Source organism: Halichoerus grypus, chromosome 4 (genome assembly GCF_964656455.1).
Source record: "Halichoerus grypus chromosome 4, mHalGry1.hap1.1, whole genome shotgun sequence".
In the NCBI taxonomy this organism is placed as follows: domain Eukaryota; kingdom Metazoa; phylum Chordata; class Mammalia; order Carnivora; family Phocidae; genus Halichoerus; species Halichoerus grypus.
The window spans coordinates 165,985,374-166,008,464 of NC_135715.1; the positions used below are offsets into that span (position 1 = coordinate 165,985,374).

Here is a 23,091-nt window from a genome sequence, read left to right on the forward strand (position 1 = left end):
TAATAACTATGAGTTGTGAACTTCACGGTAGGGTGATTATGGCCTTCCCAATGTCAGTATCTTTTAAGTCTTTAGCCCCTTGTCATTGATTAGGTTCCTCAGGGAAGGCTTTACTGATTCCCTTGCTTATAGGGTAAAGGCCTGGGAGCTAAGAGAGAGAAGACTGGAGGTTAATAACCCCACCTTCAGCAGTGTCTGTTGTAGGCAGTCAGGAGATCCGCTCTCCAGAAATTAATTCTCCATTTTTCTGTCAGCATGGGGTAGATTATTCCTCCACAGGGAGTGTGTGGAGGGAATCCAGTTGCTTCTCAGAGAGCCTTCAACCAGCCTTCCTTATTTACAGCTTTTCCCTTTACTCCACCTTCCAGGGTAACTTAGACCCTGAGCCTCTTAAGGATTTTATGGTTCAAATCAGGCTTTCCCTGCCTCTACCTCATGAGTTGGCCTTCTGAGGTCTTCCAAGTTCATTACCATTCATCCTTCTTCTTTCCAGCCTCCAAAACTCTTACTGTTATCTCTTTTCCCATTCTTTGCTCATGTGATTGTGCCTATAAAAACAAAATCAATTTTACGAAGTTTAATTGAAGATTCAGGAAGGAACAAAATAATACACATGTCTAAGTTCTCATCTTTATCAGGCAGTCCTCTAGCATTTACCTTTAAAAGCAGAATGACATGATGTTTGAGTTTTAGAAAAGCTAGTTTTCTGTTCCCATTTGTGTAGTTTTTGTTCTTTTTATGCCTAATTACAGAGTTTATTCACTTGCTCATCCAAGTCCTTAACACATACCTTATGGATTTTTGTCATAATTTCCTTTCATAATTCTGATACCTGGTATTTTTTTGTCAGTATTTAATAAAAGAAAAATATAATAAAATTGTCAAATCCAAGATTGTAGTGATTTGAATAATGAACAGAAAAAAATTCAGCCCAACTAGTAAAGGAAGAAAACCAATCTAAAACAATAATGAGATGCCTCATTTTACTTTTGGAATTTACAGGGGTTTTTTGTTTTTGTTTCTGTTTTTTAAGTGCTGGGCTTGAACTCTCAACCCTGAGATCAAGACCTGAGCTGAGATCGAGTCAGATGCTTAACCGACTGAGCCACCTAGGCACCCCTACAGAGATTTTTTTTTTTTTAAGTGGGAAGGAAAAAAACAATATCGGTTTTGACTATGAGAATGTAAATTTTTATGGATTTAACTAAAGAGTTAGGTAAAAGGATGATCATTGCCTCTTCCTTGCAGTAGGCAAATTTGAAAACCTAAATATCCAATAATAAGGAATTTATTACACAAAGTGTAATTTTTATTGTGCAGCCATTAAAACCACTAAAGAAAATCATTAATGGTATGGAAAGATATTTATAATGGATTGAAAAGATAAATTAGATTCCATGATAGTGTGTTATAAAAATTGAGCGCATACATGGACCTTTAAAATCACCTAGATCTGGGGCGCCTGGGTGGCTCAGTCATTAGGCGGCTGCCTTCAGCTCAGGTCATGACTCCAGGGTCCTGGGATCGAGCCCCGCATCGGGCTCCCTGCTCCGCGGGAAGCCTGCTTCTCCCTCTCCCACTCCCCCTGCTTGTGTTCCCTCTCTCGCTGTGTCTCTGTCAAATAAATAAATAAAGTCTTAAAAAAAAAAAAAAATCACCTAGATCTACAGCAAAAATATTAACAGCGATTAGCTCTGAGTGGTAGGAACATAAGGGATTTTTATCTTATTTTGTATATCTGTATTGTTTATAAAGTTATAATGAGAGGAGCCGTTCTGTAGAATGATCAGGGTACAGAAGGGATTAACTAACTCATTGAGTTAGCTTGTTACATTTATTCTATAAAATAGAGAAGAGGATGTAATAATTGCTTCAAGTATCAGAAGAGTTTTTGTATGGAACTAAGAGGAGATACTTTGAATAACTTAAGGTTGTGGTTCTCAAACTTCAGTGTAGGGGAAAGTGTCCTTAGGTCCACCAAGAGAGTCTAACTTTATAAACAGGCACCCGTGTAACTCTACTGGAGTTAGTCCATGGATCACATTTTGAGAACCAGGTAAAACCAAGCAAGATTTATAGTGGCCAAAGAGAAAATGATTAATAAGAAGGGACTTCCTAACTGCCCAAAGATGGATGCTCATAGTTTTAACCTCTACTTTCAGTAGGGATCTTCCCTGCCCAAGCATCACAGGCAGATGTTTAACTGCCTGCTGAACAAATTCAGGTATCAGATCAATTCCACCATCCTCCACCACCCCAACCACCCAAAAACTTCTCTTACTTGTGTTCTCTGTTTCAGTTGATGGCATAGTTTTACTAATTCTTACCCAAACATAAAATAGGTGGGTCATCCTGAATTCCTCTCTCACCTCCTTCAAGCAGTCATTCATAAGGCTCTTTCTAGTCTGCCTCCTGAATTTTCCTTAAATCACTTCTCTCGTTCTCCCTACCACAACCAGTGCTTTGCTTCTGGCTTTATCATCTCACCTTAACTACTATATAAGTTTTCTGTCTCCTCCCCTCCACGTTGTTCTTTCTCTGAAATAAATGTTTTTCATACTGCCACTGAAGTGATCTATCTAAAATGCAAACCTCACCATGTTAATATTCCAAAGTTCAAAAGCTCTTCAGTGCCTTTCCCAGTCTCCTCAGGATAAAGTGCAACTTCTTTAATGTGACATAGGTATGGCTTTTCATGACTAGCTCATTTAGCCTCTCCCTACTTACGTTACAATTTTATCTCGTCCCAGTTCCTACATTCTTACAGTAACATGCTTACATGGTCCAGTGGTACTGACTGTTAATTTATACCTCCTTCCCTAAAATTCTGTGCTTCTCCTCTGGGAGTCAAAATATGCCTAATTTGTAATCTTTGTTTCAAATTCGCATTCTTCCCTCCCCTCCTTTTTAGATGAGGTTGGGTAGCTTTCCTAAGTGTGTATTTTTCTCTTGGCAAGCCTCATTACTTCACTGGATTACATTTATTTGTATTCTCTTCCCCATGCCTTCCCACATGTACCCCAATAATTTCCTTAATGTTTGTAGTTTCAGTTCTGACATTGCTCCTAGCACATGGGTCCCCAATCAGTGTTTACCGAATGAGCAGAAAATATTGAACCCCTGAATGTGTTCAAGCATAGGAACAATAAATACCGTCTGATAGACATATATGACATAAGAGCCCTGTGGACCTGGATATTGATTCATTAAAATTGCCTTCTTTGTGCCCAGGAGAAAATTAGTATCTCTTATACTCCCTTAACTCTGTTCTTTTATTCCTTTAAGAGGAAAATAAATCCTTAAAATACCAACTATTATATCAGTTTGATTGGGGGGGTAGAAATTTTCAGTTTATAATACATATTAATACTTTCTCACTAATAAAAGGCATACTTGTAATTAGTTTAAAAGAGAAAACTATGCTTTATATTTTAAGATGTATATTTGTTCTAGACTTAGCTAAGTTTTGCCTAAGTTTGAGAGCAGTTATATTTTAGAATATTGCTTATTTAACACATAATATTCTGAAGACCTTTATATTTCTTCAAAGCTAGCATATCTCTTGACCTTGGGTAAGTTACTTAATCTCTTGAGTGCTTGATATTTCTGTCTCTAAAATGGAGATGATCCTTATTATCCAGTCTTGATTTCTTCGAAGAGCAAAATGAGAAACTGGACATGAAAGCAGGTAGGAAAATGTAAAGCATCATACAGTTAAAGTGTATTTAGTATTCAGAGGAAGTCTGTGTTACAAATTTTGATATTACATTAAAATAGTTCTTTGTTGTGTGGAAGGATTTGAAAGGGGACATTTATAGTCTTTTTTTTTTTTTTTAAGAATATTAAATGTAATCATTAGTTTCTTTCACACCAATGAAATACTTGTCTGGCAGAAAAGTCATCTTTTTCCTGCTAAAAAGTTGCTTCATATTACATGACTACTCTCAAGGAGGTATCTGTGATGGTAATTTTTTTCCATGTTCAACACCTTAGGTATCTATGCCAGCAGCTCATGCAACATCATCTGCTCCCACCGTAACTTTAGTACAGCTGCCCAATGGGCAGACAGTTCAAGTCCATGGCGTTATTCAGGCGGCCCAGCCATCAGTTATTCAGTCTCCACAAGTCCAGACAGTTCAGGTATGTGTATAAAAAGTTCTGCATCTACTTTCATAACTGTCGTTTATAGCCATATCTCTCTCCTTTCATTAGTTATGGAAATAGGAACATACCTAGTTGAGAGTTTATTTTACTTCACAGTAAAGGAATATGCTGCGTCTGTATAGTCACCTTATGTGTAGGGACATACATACACAAGGACAGACAGGAGAGAAAGACTTTTTCTTAAGCTACAGAAGAAAAAATTGATTGTGGAAAATCATTAAGTACATGGGATAAGGTGGAAATGTTTGGGAAAGACTAAGGCTGATACACCTTAGTTCAGGAAAATTGAGATACAAAAATAACTCTAATTATTTTCTAAACGTGGAATTGGAAAAAATAAGCCCTTGTCAAAATTAATAACCTTACCCAAGATATTAACTTGAATTTAGAGATCATAGAAAGCACTGTAAAACCAGCTATGTCTAGGGGTGTAAGTTAGAGTAGATAACTTTGAAATAATGATATATTCAGGGATTACACTGCGCATGTTATCTAATTCTTTGGAGAGATTGTTCCTTTGGATTGAATCCAGAGGGAATAAAGGCACGTAGAGCTCGGAATAAAGGTGACTACTCTATTGAACTGTAGGGAACCTAGAGCAGTAGACATCTTTACAGTGAGCTTATTGAAAGAAAAAAAGACTTGAACGTTCATTCAAGTAGGCCATAACCCCAGCCTCCCATTTCATATTTTTTGCTTCACAGTCTTCCTGTAAGGACTTAAAAAGACTTTTCTCCGGAACTCAGGTGAGTCCTAGGTCCTAGATTTGGAAAGAACTATTTTTAGAAAGGAAGGTGAGAAATTATTCTTTATGTCGTTATCCTTCTATAAACATGCAATTTAAGGTTTGCGTAAAGATTTTAGAGATCTTCTAGGTCTAGGCCAAACTTATTACCTGCCCAGCCCTTAGTGTATTGCTTACATTCCCTGTGTATCTTTTCTCTCTCCTCCAAATGGTGGTCCAGCATTACTTGAACACTTGAGCTAAAGGAAGCCCTGTCTCCTGAGGTAACCAATTTATAAAGAGGGATAATTGCTGAACTGTTCTTCCCTGTGGTGAGCCAGAATATACCTTTCTAAAACTTCTACCTAGTGGTCCCAGTTCCATCCTCAGAAACTAATTAAGCAAATTTAATTCCTTTTCTGTCAGACCACTTCCTCTCCCTCGTCTCCTGCACCCTTCCTACTTAAAAAAAAGTCCAGACTAAACAAATGTCTGTTTTTCTTAAGCCATTTATTATACGGTGTAGCTTTGATTGCTCTTTACTATCCTTGCTATCATCCTGTGGATGAGAGCTGTTGTGTTTTCCTTGAGTATGGTAGCCAGACTGATATTTGTAGAGAGGAGACGTGCTTCCTTTGCCCTGGAAGCGTTCTATTAATGTCCTCAAAGGGCATATTTGATTTAGTCAGCCATATTATACTATTGAGTCCTTGAGCCACTGTTACCCACCTTTACTTCATTCTGTCCTTCTACTTTTGGTTTGCTTGGACACTTAAGTGGAAGAAAAAGAAAAGACTGTTTTCATGTAAAAATATCAATGTGTATGAATTTCCATACTGAAAGATACTGGGAGTGGAATTTGTTACCAAGATGGAGACAGTGTTTTCCCGCTGAAAACTGAACTATTTGACATTTCTGTGGAATCACACTGACTGACCAGTAGTCTTCTATCCTTTGCCTCGGTTTTTATTTCATTGAGTGCTACCTAACTATTTTCCATACTATGCCATTACTAATTCCCCACTCACTTTCTTCTTGGTAATAGTGGAAAGAACCTGACCTGCTAGTCAGGAGACCTAGATTCCAGATCTTATATTAATCCTTACTTTCTCTTTTTCACTTAGAGTAGGAGGATAACACACCAAAATTATCAAAACTTGTTATATAAATAACACACCAAAATTATCAAAACTTGTTAAGATTATATTTTTGGTCATAATATGTGATATTTAATTGTTGATTATATTTTTAATTTTAATCTCTATTTTGTGACAATAATAATTTGGACCTGGGGGTTATATGGCTATTAACTTTCTAGAAATATTTATTCATCTTTTCAAGAGCACATTTTTCATCAAGGTGAGCTTATATTTATAACTGAAAGCCTGAATTCTCCAAATAGACACAATTTTTTTTTTTTTACTTTTTTTCTGTAAAGGGCCTAAACCATGAAGAATATATTAAGCTTCAAGGGTCATTTCACCTGGTTAACAGGGATGAGTATATTAGTAACTAGGAAGTAGTTTACATCAGAAGAGATGTTTAAACAAGGAGAGAAATGGTCCTGCAAACTTCTAGATGGGAAAATATGAGTATTCTAGAACATCATTTTCAAAAGATACAAGACACTTTTCTCTTGATGTGAGAATAAGATATTAGGACCTGTGTTTCTGTTTTTTAATCCAAGAATATTAGAAATTACGCTGTACTAATATTTCATATATGGCTTGACATTAGTGCCCTAACTTTATCCTTATGTATATCAAGTCTCATAGATTATATGAGAATCCCCACAAAAATAGTGGGAGTTACACGAATGTATAGAAGTTAACAGTGGCATCTTCACTTTTCATTTGTTAGCTTTAAGTGCGTTTTTAATATAGTGCAGTTTAAACGTGTCAGGATTTATGGATTATGTTACCTTAAATTATTTAACATTCATTCCTTCAACGAATTTTTATTGATCACATGCTATGTGCCAGTCACTGTTCTAGGTGCTATGAAAGACAGCAGTGAACAAATAATACTTCTCTATTCTCATGAAGATCACATTTGAGCGAAGAGAGACAATGAAAAAATAAAATATGTCAGGTGAGGATAAGTGCTGGGAAAGATGATGAAAGCAGGGGAAAGGGATAGAGAATGTGGAGGGAAGGGTGTTCTGTTTTATGTAGGGTGGTCAGGGAACACAGTGAGCAGAAACCAGAAGACAGTGCAGGAGGCTGAGCCATGCAAATAGTTAAAGCAAGTCCTGCTTCATATATCAAGGTATAGTAAAAAGATGTGGCTCAAATAGAGTGAGCAAGAGGGAGAGAGCAAGTTGGATGAAACGTTTGATAGAATCTTTACAATACTTTGTAATATGATGGGAACAATAATAAAAACCTTTTGTGCAAAACAGGGATTCAGTGGTTATTATGCAACAAAGTATTTAAGAGTTGTCTAACATAAGGCTGAGTTACTTGTTTGTGTTTTACATGAAACAAGTGTTCCAAAGTTTCTGGTCTTTTTAATGATGGTAAGCAAGGATTTGCAAGGGATATATTACCTAACAGATATTTTTGAAAAAAGAAATCCCTTTCAACTATCCTGGGAGAAAGTGACATTTTAACAATGCAAGAGAGTAACTGCTTTTTGAAAAAAAGTTGTGCTGTGGAGAGAGCATTTTGAAAGAAGTTCAAAAATGTTTTCATACTTTTTTTTTAACTGCAAGCAATATAAATTTGTCAGTTCAAAATCAAATATATATACTTTTAAAACCCTGGAAATAGAATTCTTTAAACTATTCATAAGTCTTCTAGAGTTTCAGTAGGTTTTGAATCTACTTGTTAAAATACAAAACTGTAACACCTATTATTATTAGCATACAATAACTGAGAGGGAGATGAAAATCTCATCAAAAGTTTGTATAATTGGTAGATGAAAATGAAAAGTGATTTTGTATTTAGTAAGCCCAGTCAAAAATGCACTTACTTTTATATCTATTGCCCATGAGTTCCCTTTTTCAACAATAGCAAATACTAAATCAGATTTTCAAAAGCCTAAGCTTAGAATCAGATTTTTGAGTCACTGTTACAAAATATTAAATGATTTTTTAATGAAGCATATTAAATCACATCATTCTCACTCAGTAAAAAATGAAATGATTTATGTTTAAGAAATTTACACATATAATTTAATATTTACACTTATATTATCTCTTTAAATAATAAAAACAACACTTAAAGTTTACAGAGGAAATAAATATGCTTATGTAAAATTTTCCTGTTTATAAGGAAGATCTGCAGGTGAAAAGAATTTGGAAATCATTATTCTAGACGTTTATTAATGTCTTGATTCACAGAGTAAATAACTGTACCTAAACCATAAGTTTGAACTCTGCACAGTTACTTGTAAGTTTCATAGAGACCGTGTATGATTTAAGAAAGCATCTAATTTGGTTTTAGTCATTGTGTATTTAATTTTGAAATTTCAAATAACTTCAAAATGGGAAGATTGTCCTCCTTACAAACTTACAAACAGGAGGTATGGGTTTTTAAGAAACTAAAAGAAAGTTGAGAAATACAGATCTAAAACTTTACATCTGGAAGTGGTGGTTTGGCTTTTGAAAATGTCTCAACCACTAAGTGGCCAAGGTTAAAGACCTATTTAAGGAGCTGAGAAGAGGGTTAATGAGAGAGGTGACAGGAGATAAGGACCAGAGGAAGGGTCTCTACCACTGGAATGTGGTGGTAGTCCGTGATACCTGTGATTGGGATATCATTTTTATATGGTTATTTTTAATAACTGTTAAGTATATGTTAAACTGTAATTAATAGTTGTTATTTATAAAAAGGATTTTTGACATGATTTTTATTAGTCTCGTCTCAGAAATGTGGATCCAGTGTGTGCTTTGGATTTTGCTTTTGTTTTTGTTTGTTTTGTTAGGCAGTCCATAGGAAGTGGCTTCATAGCTCGTAAGTTCTCCCTGGATAATATTCCCAAAGAGGAAATGTTAACATTCGTTATGTGTTACTGAATAATTCTGAATTCCCTTTATATTGCAATAGTTGTAATCACTACATAGTGACAAGTTAATTCCTTCTGTCTGAAATCACAAAATCTTTTAGATCAGAGGAAAGAATGCTTTTTTTCCTACTAAGAGCAATAGATCTATTGAGTTTGGAAAAAGAAAAAAAATCAAAGGCCATATATTAGAAAGCCACTTTATTTCATTTCAAAACTGCCCTGTGGGTAGTTCATATAGAACGTTTTTAAATTATTATTTTAATTACTTTCAACTTGGGAGAGTATGCCTAAGTCACTCTCTGCCCTTAAAAAAAGGTTGTAAGGATGAGGGTCATGCAAAGAAGGCAAAGAACAGCGGAGGAACTGAGGTTCTGAGAAGTACTATGAAGGTAAACCCTTGTCACAGTACTGTCCACTTTGAGTTCAGTCTTGTTATTCCTTGAAATTCTGACTCTCTGCTAAGGTCTTTTCATAGCTCCTCATCTGCTGTACCTCAGAGTTTCTGTGCAGAGACTACGCTGAGCGGGCCGGTTACAGCAGCTAAAAATTAGTGGGAATTGTTCTCTGTGTTCCTTCGGCAGTAGCTGTAGCATTATTACTCTGCAAAGAATCACAGACTAAATTCAGCCTTGCACATCTTTTCATCTGTCTTTTCTGGATTCATTAAGTGTTGCCTGTTAATGTATAGGTCTCTAAGAGTATTGTTCTTATACTTTGAAGTGTTTGGGTGAGGCACGTTATTTTATTGTAGGTATATTTTGTGAAGCATGACTAGATTTACCTAATTTCATTTTAGAGTGAGAGCGTATTACAAAGTGCCCTGTCAAAATGAGTCCCTACTCTCCAGAACCCATAGGCTCAGACTACATAGAGTCCCTGTGGGATTCTTCAAGTTCCTCTGAATATGTTTTTTCTGGTTGCCATTGCCCTAAATTTTGACATGGAGCTGAACCACACATACTCTTTTGCCTTCCTTAAATCTAATTCTCACTCTGACAGCATCATGCACATCTAGTTCAGGAAAGAGCAGAAGGCTCCCGCTGATTAGACTAGAGAAGCTTGGTGGTATAAATTTGACAGGCTTGCCTGAGTGAGTGAACTTCTAGTCTAAAAATGGTCTAAAAACACCTCTGGGTTGCTGCTTCTGACAAAACTGGTTTGAGATTGGAACCAACAGGATTTTGATGCTGGTAAGGATGTCTAAAACTAAGATGCCAGTTATTGACAGTGGCGCCACTACTTCCTAGCTTTGTGACTTGGGTGAGTTACTTAACCTCTTTGTGCCTTAGTTTTTCCATCGACAGAATGGATATAATAACGATACTTGTCTATTACCTGATATTACTGTATTCGTATTAAGTAATGTAATATGTGTATATGCTTTAGCATAATACCTGGCACATAGTAAGTTCTCAGTAAATGCTAGTTGCTATTATTATTATTATCCCATGTAAAATCTTTGTTCAGCTTATCTCTATTACTTTTCAGTCCAGGGATACTTTTCCAGAAATGCACAGTTCTTTACCTTGAGCTTTTGCTTAATAAAAATTGTAGAATGCCAACTTTGAAAGTCTATGTGTAGACTAACTTGCTAGAAACAGCCATCTGGAACATGATGGGGGATCACCAATCTTATTTTTCAGTTGTAAATATATTCATAAGTATTTAACAGTAAAAGAAAATATTTGTATAGTCACTATGTAGACTTATGACCAAATATTTGCTCATTTATTCTTCCTTCATGTCAGAAACCTTATTTACTTGGTAGTTTTGTTAACAATTGTAAGAAAACAACTGACAGTAATATTGATGCATTCAAGATTGGTTTACATGAAGTCCTGAAAGAGGTAAAACTGAATTTGGATATCACGAAAGTTTGGTTTTGACAAAAAAAAAATTAGGCCCTCTGACTTCTATAGGATAAGTAAAAGGGAAAGGAATATGATTGGTGTGGTTGTCTCCCATAAAAATTGACTTTTTTCTACTGAAGCATGTATAAGATGTATATATGTCCTTTTATATTTCACTTTTTCTTAAAATTCATAAAAATTTTATGGAAACTAAACTCGATTATCAAGATAAAGTTCTTCTTTATTTTCAGATTTCAACTATTGCAGAAAGTGAAGATTCACAGGAGTCAGTGGATAGTGTAACTGATTCCCAAAAACGAAGAGAAATTCTTTCAAGGAGGCCTTCCTACAGGTATGGAATTTAATAGTTAAAAGAATTTAGAATCGAAGATGTCAGGAAGCCTTGGGTAGTTGCAGGTGAAAAGATGTCAGAAGACCAATTAGGTGCTCAATTCGGGACCACAGAAATTACTTCTCTTCATCTTGAGGTACTTCTCTCTCTTAAGTTGAAGTTTATTGTACAGAAAAAGAGAACTTTTTTACTCTGAATAGTCCTGGATCAACAGTGATTTTTTTTTTTCCTGCTTCTGTTTTTGTAGACTGTGCCAGCTGCTGGTTTTCTGTTAAAAAGTTTGGAATATATTTCATTAAGTTATAGCATTTCTAGTTATTTGTCAGTTCTGACACTATACTATTTACCTACTTAATAGCACATTTGCACACCATTTCTCATGCCATGGTACTTAGTAGATAACTATTTATTAATTTAATATTTGTTTCAGGGTGATGCTGATATCCCCTAATTTTAGGGGCACCTAACTATAGTTTTTGTGTTCAACTGTAGAGATTGCCTAGTCCATGACTTGCCTCCAAGATGTACCAAAACCATTTTTTTATATGTAGAAATTGGCTCCATGCTAAATATCTCCAGGAAGAGCAATTCCATAAAAATCATAAGCTTACTTCAAAGTTCAATAAATTTCTGTTATTAGCCTAAGTTGTTTTTATTTTTCAAAGGGATGGTTAAAATTTTTTTTCCACTTGGCTACTAAGCTAGCCCTTTTCTCTTTTCTCACAATTAAATGAAGGATCCTAAATGAATATCAATAAACTGATTTTGAGGTCTTAAGAAATTTTGTTACCAAGTATGTGTTGTATGCATTTATGCTCATAATCTCTCTCTTTTTTTTAATATAGCTAGTTTTAGATTTGAACTTTGAAATATATCTCATGTTTTTAACACTTTTGATCCTGGAGCAAATCCACCCAGGTGTTAACAAGCCACAAGGCTTCTCTGTATATAAATTCCCGGCAAATAGTTGTAAATAAATTCTGTAAATTCTAGTTGTAGACTTTATGAAATAAGAGCTTTAGGGTGCCTGGGTGGCTCAGTTGGTAAAGTGTCCGACTCTTGATTTCATCTCAGGTCATGATCTTGGGTTCGAGAAATCAAGCCCCGCGTCAGGCTCCATGCTCAGTGTGGAGTCGGCTTGAGATTCTCTCTCTCCCTTCCCTCTTTCCCTTCACTCATGCTCTTTTTCTCTCTAAATAAAGTCTTAAAACATAAAGTAAAATAAGAGCTTTATGCTGAAAAAGATCTTTTATTATAACCTATATCCTAGCAAAGATCATTTAAATAGTAACACCTTAATTCATAATCAGATTAGAAGATGCCTGAGACCACACATATGTAGAGAGTTACATTCATGAAAGATAATATATCTTCCCTTAAAATCATTATGTATCATTATTTTGTTTTAGGCTTATAAATTCTTGAAACCCAGCTCTTACGTCTTGACTATAATAAGATCTTTAACAGAATCCTTACAATATGCTTGTAAGGTTGGAGAAATGGGGATTAATTGATACACCCAGCTTTATGGTGATTAAACTATACCCAAGAAAGTTCTTGAAGGACTCTCACTTGGTCTCCCCTGGCTTGGTATTTTACCAGCAGTTCAGCTGAAAAACATAGAAGCCATGCTTATCAGATTTGCAAGTGACAGAACTTTAAAGGTGAAGTGCCCTAATGGATGCGAGAATAAGTACTTTGAAAGATCAGAGCAGGGGCACCTGGGTGGCTCAGTCGTTAGGCGTCTGCCTTCGGCTCAGGTCATGATCCCGGGGTCCTGGGATCGAGCCCTGCATCGGGCTCCCCGCTCAGCGGGAAGCCTGCTTCTCCCTCTCCCACACCCCCACTTGTGTTCCTGCTCTCGCTAACTCTCTCTCTCTGTCAAATAAATAAAATCTTTAAAAAAAAAAACAAAGATCAGAGCAGCCAAGGGAAACACTTAGTTGTTGGTGATAATTACAAAATTTCTGAACTTGAGTTTAAAATAAAACCAGTTCTTTAAGTACAAGATTCTGGATTAAGAATTTGTTGGTTTTTTTTTTAAGAATTCATTTTTAAAAGATAGTTATGTTCCTTAATTACCATTAAGTTATATATATATATATAGTTGCCAAAAAAACCAGTATACCAAAGGCTACATTGGTAAAAACCTAGTGTCTAGATTAAGGGAAGGAATTAATCTCACTGCTCAGACCACATCTGGAATATTTTCTGTAAGAGAAAGTGAAATGTATCTCTAAGATACAAGAATGACCAACGTGGTCTGGAGCAACAATATTAGATACTAAAAAGAGAAGACAAGAAATGATCATTGGCTTCATGCAAAAGAGGAGATTTATTTGCAGGTCTAGAGTAGTAGCTTTTAAACTTTTATTTTTTACCGCAATCCACAATAAGAAACATCTTTACATTTTTCTCTATATAGATACAGTTGTCTATATTCATTTATATATACCTATATATATAGGTATATATACAGGTACACACATATGTATAGGCGTCTGAAGCAAAATATACAGCAGTACTCACCCTTATTGTGTGATGTTTAGCTGTTTTATATTTGTTTTACATTGGTTGCAACTTACATAACGCTTTTATGGCAAACATATGGGTTGTGACCTAAGTTTGAAAAACGTTGTGCTGAGGACCAGTACTATTCAAAATGTGGTCCAGAGACCACACTGGCAAATCAGAATCTGGTTAGAAGTGCAAGTTCTCAGGCCCCTACCCCATACCTAATGAATTAGAATCTGTGGGGTGGGGAGCCAGGATCTCTTTTAACATGTTCTTCAAGTGCTTTTCAATGCTAAAGTTTGAAATGGTGCTCTAGAGCAGTGATGCCCAGAGTTGATCTTTTTTTTTTTTTTAAGATTTATTTATTTATTTACTTGAGAAAGAGAGAGTGAACGCATGGGGGAAGGGGCAGAGAAAGAATCTTCAAGCAGACTCCCCACTGAATGCAGGGCCCCATGCAGGCCTCCATCCCACGACCCATGAGATCTAACCCATGAGATCACGACCTGAGCCAAAACCAAGAGTCAGACATTCAACCGACTGAGCCACCCAGGCGCCCGCCAGAGTTGAGACCAGTTGTCAGTCTATAAGCTGTTTAAAATAGTTGTATTTCTCATTCGAAAAGAGGTAAGGGAGAGAAAATCATCCTTATGGTAAGAATAGGAGTTATTAAACTCCTATTGAAATGAAAACAAGCAGTTGTGGAAAAGAAATGAGTAACAAGTCTGAGAAATGAGATATGCCATTAGTGGAATTAAGAAAAACAATAACCAGTAAGTGGGATAAACTAGATATGAGTAGCTGATGAGAGAATTGGTAAACTGGAAGGGAACTAAGAAAGTAACTCAGAATAGAGAACAGAAATACGGAGAAAACGGGAAAGACAGGTGAAAAGTCATGGGGAATAGAGTGAGGTGCTCCAGTAGAAGAAGCACTTACAGAATTTCCAGAGAGGAAATTGGGCCAAAAGAAATATTGAAAGAGATAATAGTAGAATATTTTCTACAATTCCAGTAAAGGTAATTACATGGGTAAATATAAAAGCAGTATTATAATACTTTGCTTTGAAACTCTTCTTTTTTTCCTATGTGATTAGAAAGACAAATGCATAAAACAATAATTATGAATTTGTTAATGAGCACACAGTGTATGAAAATGAAATTGTGACTATAGCAACATAAAGGGGCAGGGTTTGGGTAGACATTGAAGCTAAGTTATTAATTCATACTGGTTTGTTAGAAGTTTAAGATGTCAGAAATTACTTGGGTTGGGTTTTTTCCCCCTCTTCTGTGATTATGTTACTCATTTGAAGTATGGTCAGGTTCATTTTTTTTATTTGTATTCCATTTTAAGAATTTTTCCCCCATCTGTGTTGATATTATTTTTTAATATGTGAAACATGAACATGGTTCTTTAAAAAGTCAGAATTGTACAAAAAAATACACTCACAAGTGCCCCCCCCCAATTTTTCTATCTTTTTTTTACTTCTTATCAATCCCAGTAGATTAAGTAATCTCATTAAACTCCATCTGGTATTATCCTTTCTGAGTTCCTTCTTCAGTAGAAGAGCAAATACATATATTTCACTTTCTTTCTTATAAAAAAGGTACCATGCTATACCCAGTTTCTGGATGAACTGTAGTTTATTCAGCCATTCTCCTATGTAGAGGCATATAGATTGTTTCCCATATTTTGCAGTTACAAACAGTGCTACCATGAATAACCTTATGTATGTATTTTTGTACTGTAGTGAGTATATCTTAAGGGTAAATTCCTGGAAGTAAGATTGCTCTGTAAACATAGTTTTGTTACCTGTCACCAAATTTACTCCATAAGGGTTGTGCCAATTTTATACTCAACAACAGTGAGAGTGTCTGTTTTCTCACAGCTTTGCTAACAGAATATACTGTTGAACTTTTTTTTTACTTTTTACCAATCTGAGAGTTGAGAAGTTTCAAATCAGGTTTTTGGTCTTTATTTAATTTTTTTTTTTTTTGCCTAAATTTTTATGAGTTCTTTATATATTGAGGATATTGGCCCTTTATCTGTAATATATGTAAACCTTTTCTCCTAGTATTGTTGATCATCTTTTAACTTTGTTTTTGGTGTTCTTTGCCCTGCAAAAGGATTTTTTTTCTGTAGTCAGTGTTATTAATCTCTGCTTACACCTAGATTTCCAATCACAGCCTTCATTTTCATTCAGATTAAAGAGAAATTCATCCCTTTTTTTTTCTAGTCCCCGTATGATTTCATTTTGACATACAGATTTCTCATCCACGTATGGTTTATTCTTGTTCTTAAATTTTTAACTGCTGTCCTGGGACACCTGGGTGGCTCAATCAGTTGATTTCAACTCAGGTCATAATCTCAGGTTCGTGAGATTGAGCCCTGTGTGGGGCTCCACACTTAGCACCAAATCTGCTTGTCCCTCTCCCTCTGCTCCTTCCCCCTCCCACTCTCTCTCAAATAAATAAATAAATGAATACAATCTTTAAACTGCTGTCCTAAGCAGTAGCAGCTTTCTGCCCATTTTCTTTTTGTATTATATATATTTAGCCAATAAATGTTTTTCATTTTAGTTAATATAGTTTTCTATTTTTCTAGGAAAATTTTGAATGACTTATCTTCAGATGCACCAGGAGTGCCAAGGATTGAAGAAGAGAAGTCTGAAGAGGAGACTTCAGCACCTGCCATCACCACTGTAACGGTGCCAACTCCGATTTACCAAACTAGCAGCGGACAGTATAGTGAGTAAAAGATATTTCTGCTTTGGAAAGTGAGATTAAAAACTAATGGCTGCATTCTCCTTAAAGGAATCCTGAAGTGCCAACCCTTTTCTCAGTCTTGGATGCCATTATTATATTTCCTTTACTGTTCAGTATGCAGAGTTCTGTAACAGAAGTGTTTTCTTTTTCTTCAGGGTTTTTGTTAGGATTGCTCAAGCATGTTAGCCCTTCAAGTGGTCCTTTGTTTTGTGCAAATGCCAGGAGAGTCTTGGAAGTTTTTTGAACCACTGCTTGAAACTCTAGATTTTAGTCCTTGTGTAATATATGATGTTAATAAAGGAAATACTTTTTCAGATAAGATAACCATTTTTTGATTATGTTTAAAGACAAAAATGGTCTCACTATTCATCTATTTTATTAATTCATCTTCCCTTCTAAAAGTAGCATTTTAAAATCATATTTAATGTTTTGTGGTGGGGGTTGAGAGGCTTGGTTACAGTCTACCAGCACATTCAATTATTCTTTTTAATATGAAAGGTAATGTAGTGAATTTTGGTAACATAAACATAAGGACTGCTGAAATTGGCTCACAGAAAGCAAAGATTCTTTGTGCAAAATTATCGAAGTTTCCAGTTCTGTCATGTTTCTGTCTGACACTTAGCTCTCTCTTCTTATCTTTCACCCAAATCTGTTAACAAAGTCTTTCCAGTTGTGCTTTTGTTTGATCAGAGGCATTTGTGTGAATGGTATGTTTTTCTATCTGTTCCCAATACCTTTTGACTCCCAGAGTGCCTCTTACATAGATTTCTTCATTTTGATTTGCTCATTAAATCCAGTACTTCCCATTATGTAGTTTTCCCCCTTTCCTCCTTATTACAAATTAAATGTACACCTTGACACTCCCTTGTTGCATTAATTTTCTAATACCCTGGGGTGGTCTGTGTCAGGAATGTGTATAAAAGTTTGACTCCCAAGTTAATAGTTTTCACAGTATAGCTCAACCTTGGTTTACATAACTAACTTGCATTCTAACTGTATTAAAAACAGATTCCCAAGTACCAGACTTTTTAGTTCTCCCAAAGTTGAAACTTTTGAAAGTGAGCAGAAGGACAGCATTTTTGACTAAGCTTCTTGTCCACTCTGTACTTCCTGGAGTTCAGTCCCCTTTTTCCTTCTTGAGTTCTTTGTTGACAGAGATAAACAGGTACTATCTATGGACATGGATGTGTGTATTTTTAGCCTTATATCCAAATAATTGGAATTATTCCAGATGTGTGCATGCTAAGACATTGATACATGAACTTTACTTTTCCCCTGCCACAACAGAATCCTGAGGGATACAGCATACTCCTGTTAGTGACAGTGATTCACTTACTGCAGGGATTCTCACTTGCAGGAGAAAGCATGCTCTTTTGGAAATAGGCATATCAGAATGTCAAATGGGGAAGTGAAATTTAGAAATGTGTATGTTTTATTTGACACACCACTCTCTTCCAGCAACTGAAAATTGCTAGTTTTAAAAGGTTAATACTTTCATATTTTTAAAGTTTTATTACATTATCTTTATCCCTCATTTACACATAGAGCCTTGACGGAATTGATGTAACATGTTCTTGATTGTCATTAAGAATCAATAAAATGACTACTTAGGGGCGCCTGGGTGGCTCAGTTGGTTAAGCGACTGCCTTCGGCTCAGGTCATGATCCTGGAGTCCCGGGATCGAGTCCCGCATCGGGCTCCCTGCTCGGCAGGGGGTCTGCTTCTCCCTCTGCCCCTCCCCCCACTCATGTGCTCTCTCTCTCATTCTCTCTGTCTCAAATAAATAAATAAAATCTTTAAAAAAAAAATAAAAAAATAAAAAAAATAAAAAAAATAAAATGACTACTTAAATATATACAACATTATATATTTCTTAACTTATAATCCTTTTCATCTCTCCGCAGTAGTTAAAAGTTTGGTATATATCTATCCATTCTTTTTTATTCTGTTCATACATAAATATATTACCATGTATTTTGATACAAGTGAGACCTACATTATTAGTATACCATAGACAAATGTATACATACAGATATATATTTCTTTAACAGCTATATTGTGTTTCACTATATAACTTTTATTTAAACATTCCCTCCCCCTTAAATATTCCCTCCCCGCCCACACACACACTGATGAACACTTAAGACATTTCTACTGTTTCAAACACTGTGACGTGAACATTCTTATATATGTAGTAGCGTCTCAGTGGAATAGCATCCAAAGAGTGGAATTGTTGAATCAAAGCACATCCTGCCCAGCTTCCTTTCCCAATGTCTGCACCAGTTTGTATTCCTTCCATAAGTTGGTTATTTTTTTAAATTTCAAATTTTAAATGCAGTTAGTAGTTTTATCCATTACTTGGTTCACTGTTCCTGATAAAGTTTTATTTGAGAAATTCTATTCTAAGGTAGAAACAATGTGTCTGTCTTTTTAAACTTGATTTTTTTGTTTCACTAAATACAACTGTAACCCATGGTGTTTTCCTCTTTACTTTCACTACTCAGAATCTCAGATAAGTTTAATTGTATTCTCTTCTTCCTCTAGATTTTCTGGTAGAATCTCTGTGGTAGAGACCCATCAGTTACTTGACTTCTAGCTTCCTCTTCTTGTTTTAATGAATTTAGTTTCATTGAAAGCCATCTCAAATCCTTCTGGAATAATCAAGTATATAAATATATATTATAGAGAAAAATACATCTGAAAGGATCGGACTTCCATTTTTCAGAATACTTTCACATACATGAACTCATTTGATTTTTATAATTGTACTTAGTGGCTAGAACCAGGTATTTTTATTTTTATAGAAGAGATAACAAATTCAAATAACAGTTTAGTGGTAGAGTCTGGACTAAGAACCCAGGTGTCCTGATATCTAGTTTCCTACTTCTTTTCTCCCACCTTGAGTTTATTGTATATAGCCAAGAAGAAAGCTGTGTATGTTAAATGCAGTGGAATTTGCTTATTAACTCTATATGAGAAATTGTGGTTTAATTCTGTTAATCTTCTGATTCCTTCAAGTTACCTGCAATATTAATCTCAAAATAGTTCTTACATATTCCTTTTTAATTGTCTAAGATAAGTAAAACTTATGGAAATGGCTAAAGTGAATGGATTGTATATACCAGTATCTTAATTTCCATAGGTGTCATTTGCTAAACCAAATCATACTTATTTACTGTTACTATTTCTTGATCGAACAGTAGATAATCAATTTTCCTTATATAGATGACTTGGGATATTAGTTGCCTAGAGCTGGCTAACAAATGATCTCAAATAATTCCCTTCTAACAGACAAAAAAAAAAGTAACCATGCGTAAATCACACATTTGTTGACTTACTAAGTTAAAATCCATTATGCAATTTTGTATGTAATATTGTGATTTTTAGTCCTCTTTCCAGAAAACTTTAAGAGGGAGAGTGTCTAGAGAGGCTCCAACCACCTATCTTGATGCTAGTATCTGAAGGATTGCTTTGTTCAAATAAAATAATAACCAACTTCTTTCTATTAACTTTTTCCATGTACGGTAGCATAAAGGTGAATTCAATTTTTAATAAAGTGAAATATCTTTTAGTATGAACCAAAGTTGATTACTTCATAACAGATGAATGACAGTGTGGTTAATTAGTGAATAATCAAAGGATCCTGTGTGAGAATGCATGGATATGTAACTTAGAGTTTATGCATTGCTAGAGTTAGAGTTAGAGAACAGAATGCACTACTGAACTGGTTTTATTAATTATTCATTAAAACAACCATTTATTGGGTGCCTGTTACTGCCCATTTCTGTGCTAAGTACATGAAAGTAGAGAAGAAAAATCACATTTCCTACTTTCAAGAAATTTATTTGCTAGTGGAACAGCGAATATTAAACAAAATATTGCATAATTAAGGCTAGAATAAAGGAAGTATGGATCACAAAGTGGTACCTCTTCTGAACCAAACAACTTTGAAAGGAATTTAACATCTTCTCATTTATTCTTTTAAAAAATTGTTAATGGATATTATTATAAATTATAATACAGTTCATAGAGTGCATTTGTATTATAGCAATTGGATGTGGGTTTCCTGAGCAGAAAGGTACTTGAGTATACCAAATCTTTCTTGGCAGTATTATTTGCTATAATAATTTCTCCTAGATTATGTCTTACACATTATTCTACTTTGAATTTAGTGTGTTGTAAAAGTCTTATATGGTATTAATTAAACTGATAACAATAAAATCCATTGGGTTTTAGTTGCCATTACCCAGGGAGGAGCAATACAACTGGCTAACAATGGTACCGATGGGGTACAGGGCCTGCAAACATTAACCATGACCAATGCAGCTGCCACTCAGCCGGGTACTACCATCCTACAGTATGCACAGACCACTGATGGACAGCAGATCTTAGTGCCCAGCAACCAAGTCGTTGTTCAAGGTAAGAGAATTCAGAATTCACAAGTGTGGTAAATTCTTTGAAAGGTTAAAATTTTATAAACTCAGAAAAAGTAAGTATGATACTGTAAAACACTATGAAAATGTAGTTAATTTTTTTCATTATAGATAATGTTCTCCGTGAACTCTTCCATTATTCCAGTTGGACCCAAATGTCATGGCATAAAAACAACTGTTTTCAGTTTTAAAAATATAACATCTTTAACACTTCTAGCATTTGGGGATAGGAGAAACAGAGTAGGTTACAGGGCAAAACAGTGAAGTCAGGAGTTAGGAAAGCTAGATTCTAGATCTAACTGCATAGATTTGCTATGTGATCTTGAGTAAGACTCACCTCTCTGGGCCTCATTTTTTTTTTTTTTTAATGTGTCAAATAAAGAGTTATACTAAATCACTGGTGAGAATCTCTGGAGGTTCTGGGTGCCTGGCTGGCTCAGTTGGTAGAGCATGTAACTCTTGATCTTGGGGTTGTGAGTTCAAGCCTCATGTTGGGTGTAGAGCCTACTTTAAAAAATATATATTTTTTTTTGAAGGTTCAAAATTCTGTTTCTCTGCTTTTTATTCAAAAGAAATTTACATCCTCATTTCTAAGATCATCATTTTTTATTTCAAATGAAAACAGTGTTCTGAAAATTCTTATACCAGTATGCAGGTCTACTGGTCTGTAGAGAAAAAGTAGTAGTTAAATCCTTGATGAACTATAGAAATAGCTTTTTTTCTGTATTGTTTTATTTTTTTTATTTTCTTGCTTTAGGAATCTCTATGGATAGGAGTTGACCATTTTTCTTTGAATCCATTTGAATATTTTAATATGATTTATGCCAGATTGAAATTTGCATATTGAGGAAATAATGTTAAAAATCTGTATCTAAAAATATTTTTATTAATAATAATATATTTTGCCTCTGTTAAATAATGACCATTGTTACCCCTTCACCATGGATGGTAATTTTTGAATAATCCTAAAACACCAACTAGAGAGTCATTTGTTTTTAAAGGCCCTAATGTATTTACAGAACATATTTTGTTACTAAACAAATAATATTTGAAGAAGATAATATTTTGCTTATTAATGGGAGTAAAACACCTTTTCACTTTACATGCAGGTACTCAAAAATTGTAAAGCAGGATGTCAGTGAATTTGAATTCTGAACGTCAGTTTGAAGATGGTAACATGTTTAGTATATAAATCTTTTCCACTCAAACTACACATTTTAATTGATATTAATAACAAATATGGATAATTTTATAAAGACCTTCAAATTCTCTCAGATAATGTTAGGTTCTTTATTCTTAGGAGGGCATATTACTAAGCTGTTTTTAGAAGCAGTTTGACAGATAATGATTGTGTTTCTTTTTACAAGTGATGGATCACTTAGAAAAATAAACTTCCATTTATTGAGCAATTAGCATTTACATTAAAACAAGTAATATAATTGGCATCAAGTGGTACACTTTTTCATACTTTCAGTTTTGTTTCAATTAGAAATTTATAATAGTTGACCATAATGCTTTATTTTCTCTCCCATTTCGCTATTTTATGAAAAATCATGGTCGTTTTTATGTCGTGGCAAGAGTCTACTTGAAATTTTTTAATATGAATTTACCAATATCAAAGGAAGACATTGAGGAGTATACTCTATCTAGGAAGATCATCCAAGCTGTGCCCTACTTATCTTTTAGACTTAAGGTTGGTAAGCATGTTAACAACAGAATAGAACTGCATTCCAATGAAACGTAAATACAAGACCCGGCAGACATAGGTTAAGTCCTCTTTCACCCAAGTGTCTATACTAATAAATATATTAAATTGGAAATTATTTGTCAGTAATGACCCAAAAAGTGCTGATTTTTTCAGTGTTTTAGTTAGAATCATGTTCCTTTTTTTCCCTTCCAGTCCAAAATGTATGTTTAAATTGATGATTGACACACGTAGTTTTACCGAGTCACAGTGCTTCAGTGTCTTACGCCCTGTTCCCTGTTTTTCTTTTCAGCTGCCTCTGGAGATGTACAGACATACCAGATTCGCACAGCACCCACTAGCACCATTGCCCCTGGAGTTGTTATGGCATCCTCCCCAGCACTTCCTACACAACCTGCTGAAGAAGCAGCACGAAAGAGAGAGGTTCGCCTAATGAAGAACAGGTACATACGTTGCATTTACTTAGATTGTGGTAGGTCAGGTCATCTTCAGATTCTGTCAGACATGTGTCTTTTACTTCTTCTGATAATAGGATCTTTGCAATGAATTTTTTTCTGGTAGAATTGATGGATCTTG

General features: G+C 35.0%; 1 protein-coding gene across 5 annotated transcripts in view; it reads left to right on the plus strand.

The window, feature by feature from the left end:
• CREB1 (cAMP responsive element binding protein 1) overlaps positions 1–23,091 on the plus strand; it is a 60,362-nt gene that overhangs the window by 19,810 nt on the left and 17,461 nt on the right. For 4 of the 5 annotated variants that reach the window (XR_013447333.1, XR_013447334.1, XM_078071245.1 and 1 more), the window contains exons 3-8: positions 3,994–4,140; positions 4,869–4,910; positions 10,998–11,098; positions 16,217–16,359; positions 20,614–20,796; positions 22,808–22,958. Coding sequence is in view for 3 of the 5 variants with exons in the window: in XM_078071245.1 (XP_077927371.1) it covers positions 3,994–4,140; positions 4,869–4,910; positions 10,998–11,098; positions 16,217–16,359; positions 20,614–20,796; positions 22,808–22,958 (767 nt within the window). In the remaining 2 variants the exon portion in view is untranslated. The remainder of the gene's footprint in view (positions 1–3,993; positions 4,141–4,868; positions 4,911–10,997; positions 11,099–16,216; positions 16,360–20,613; positions 20,797–22,807; positions 22,959–23,091) is intronic. The other variant, XM_078071246.1, reaches the window with a different exon arrangement.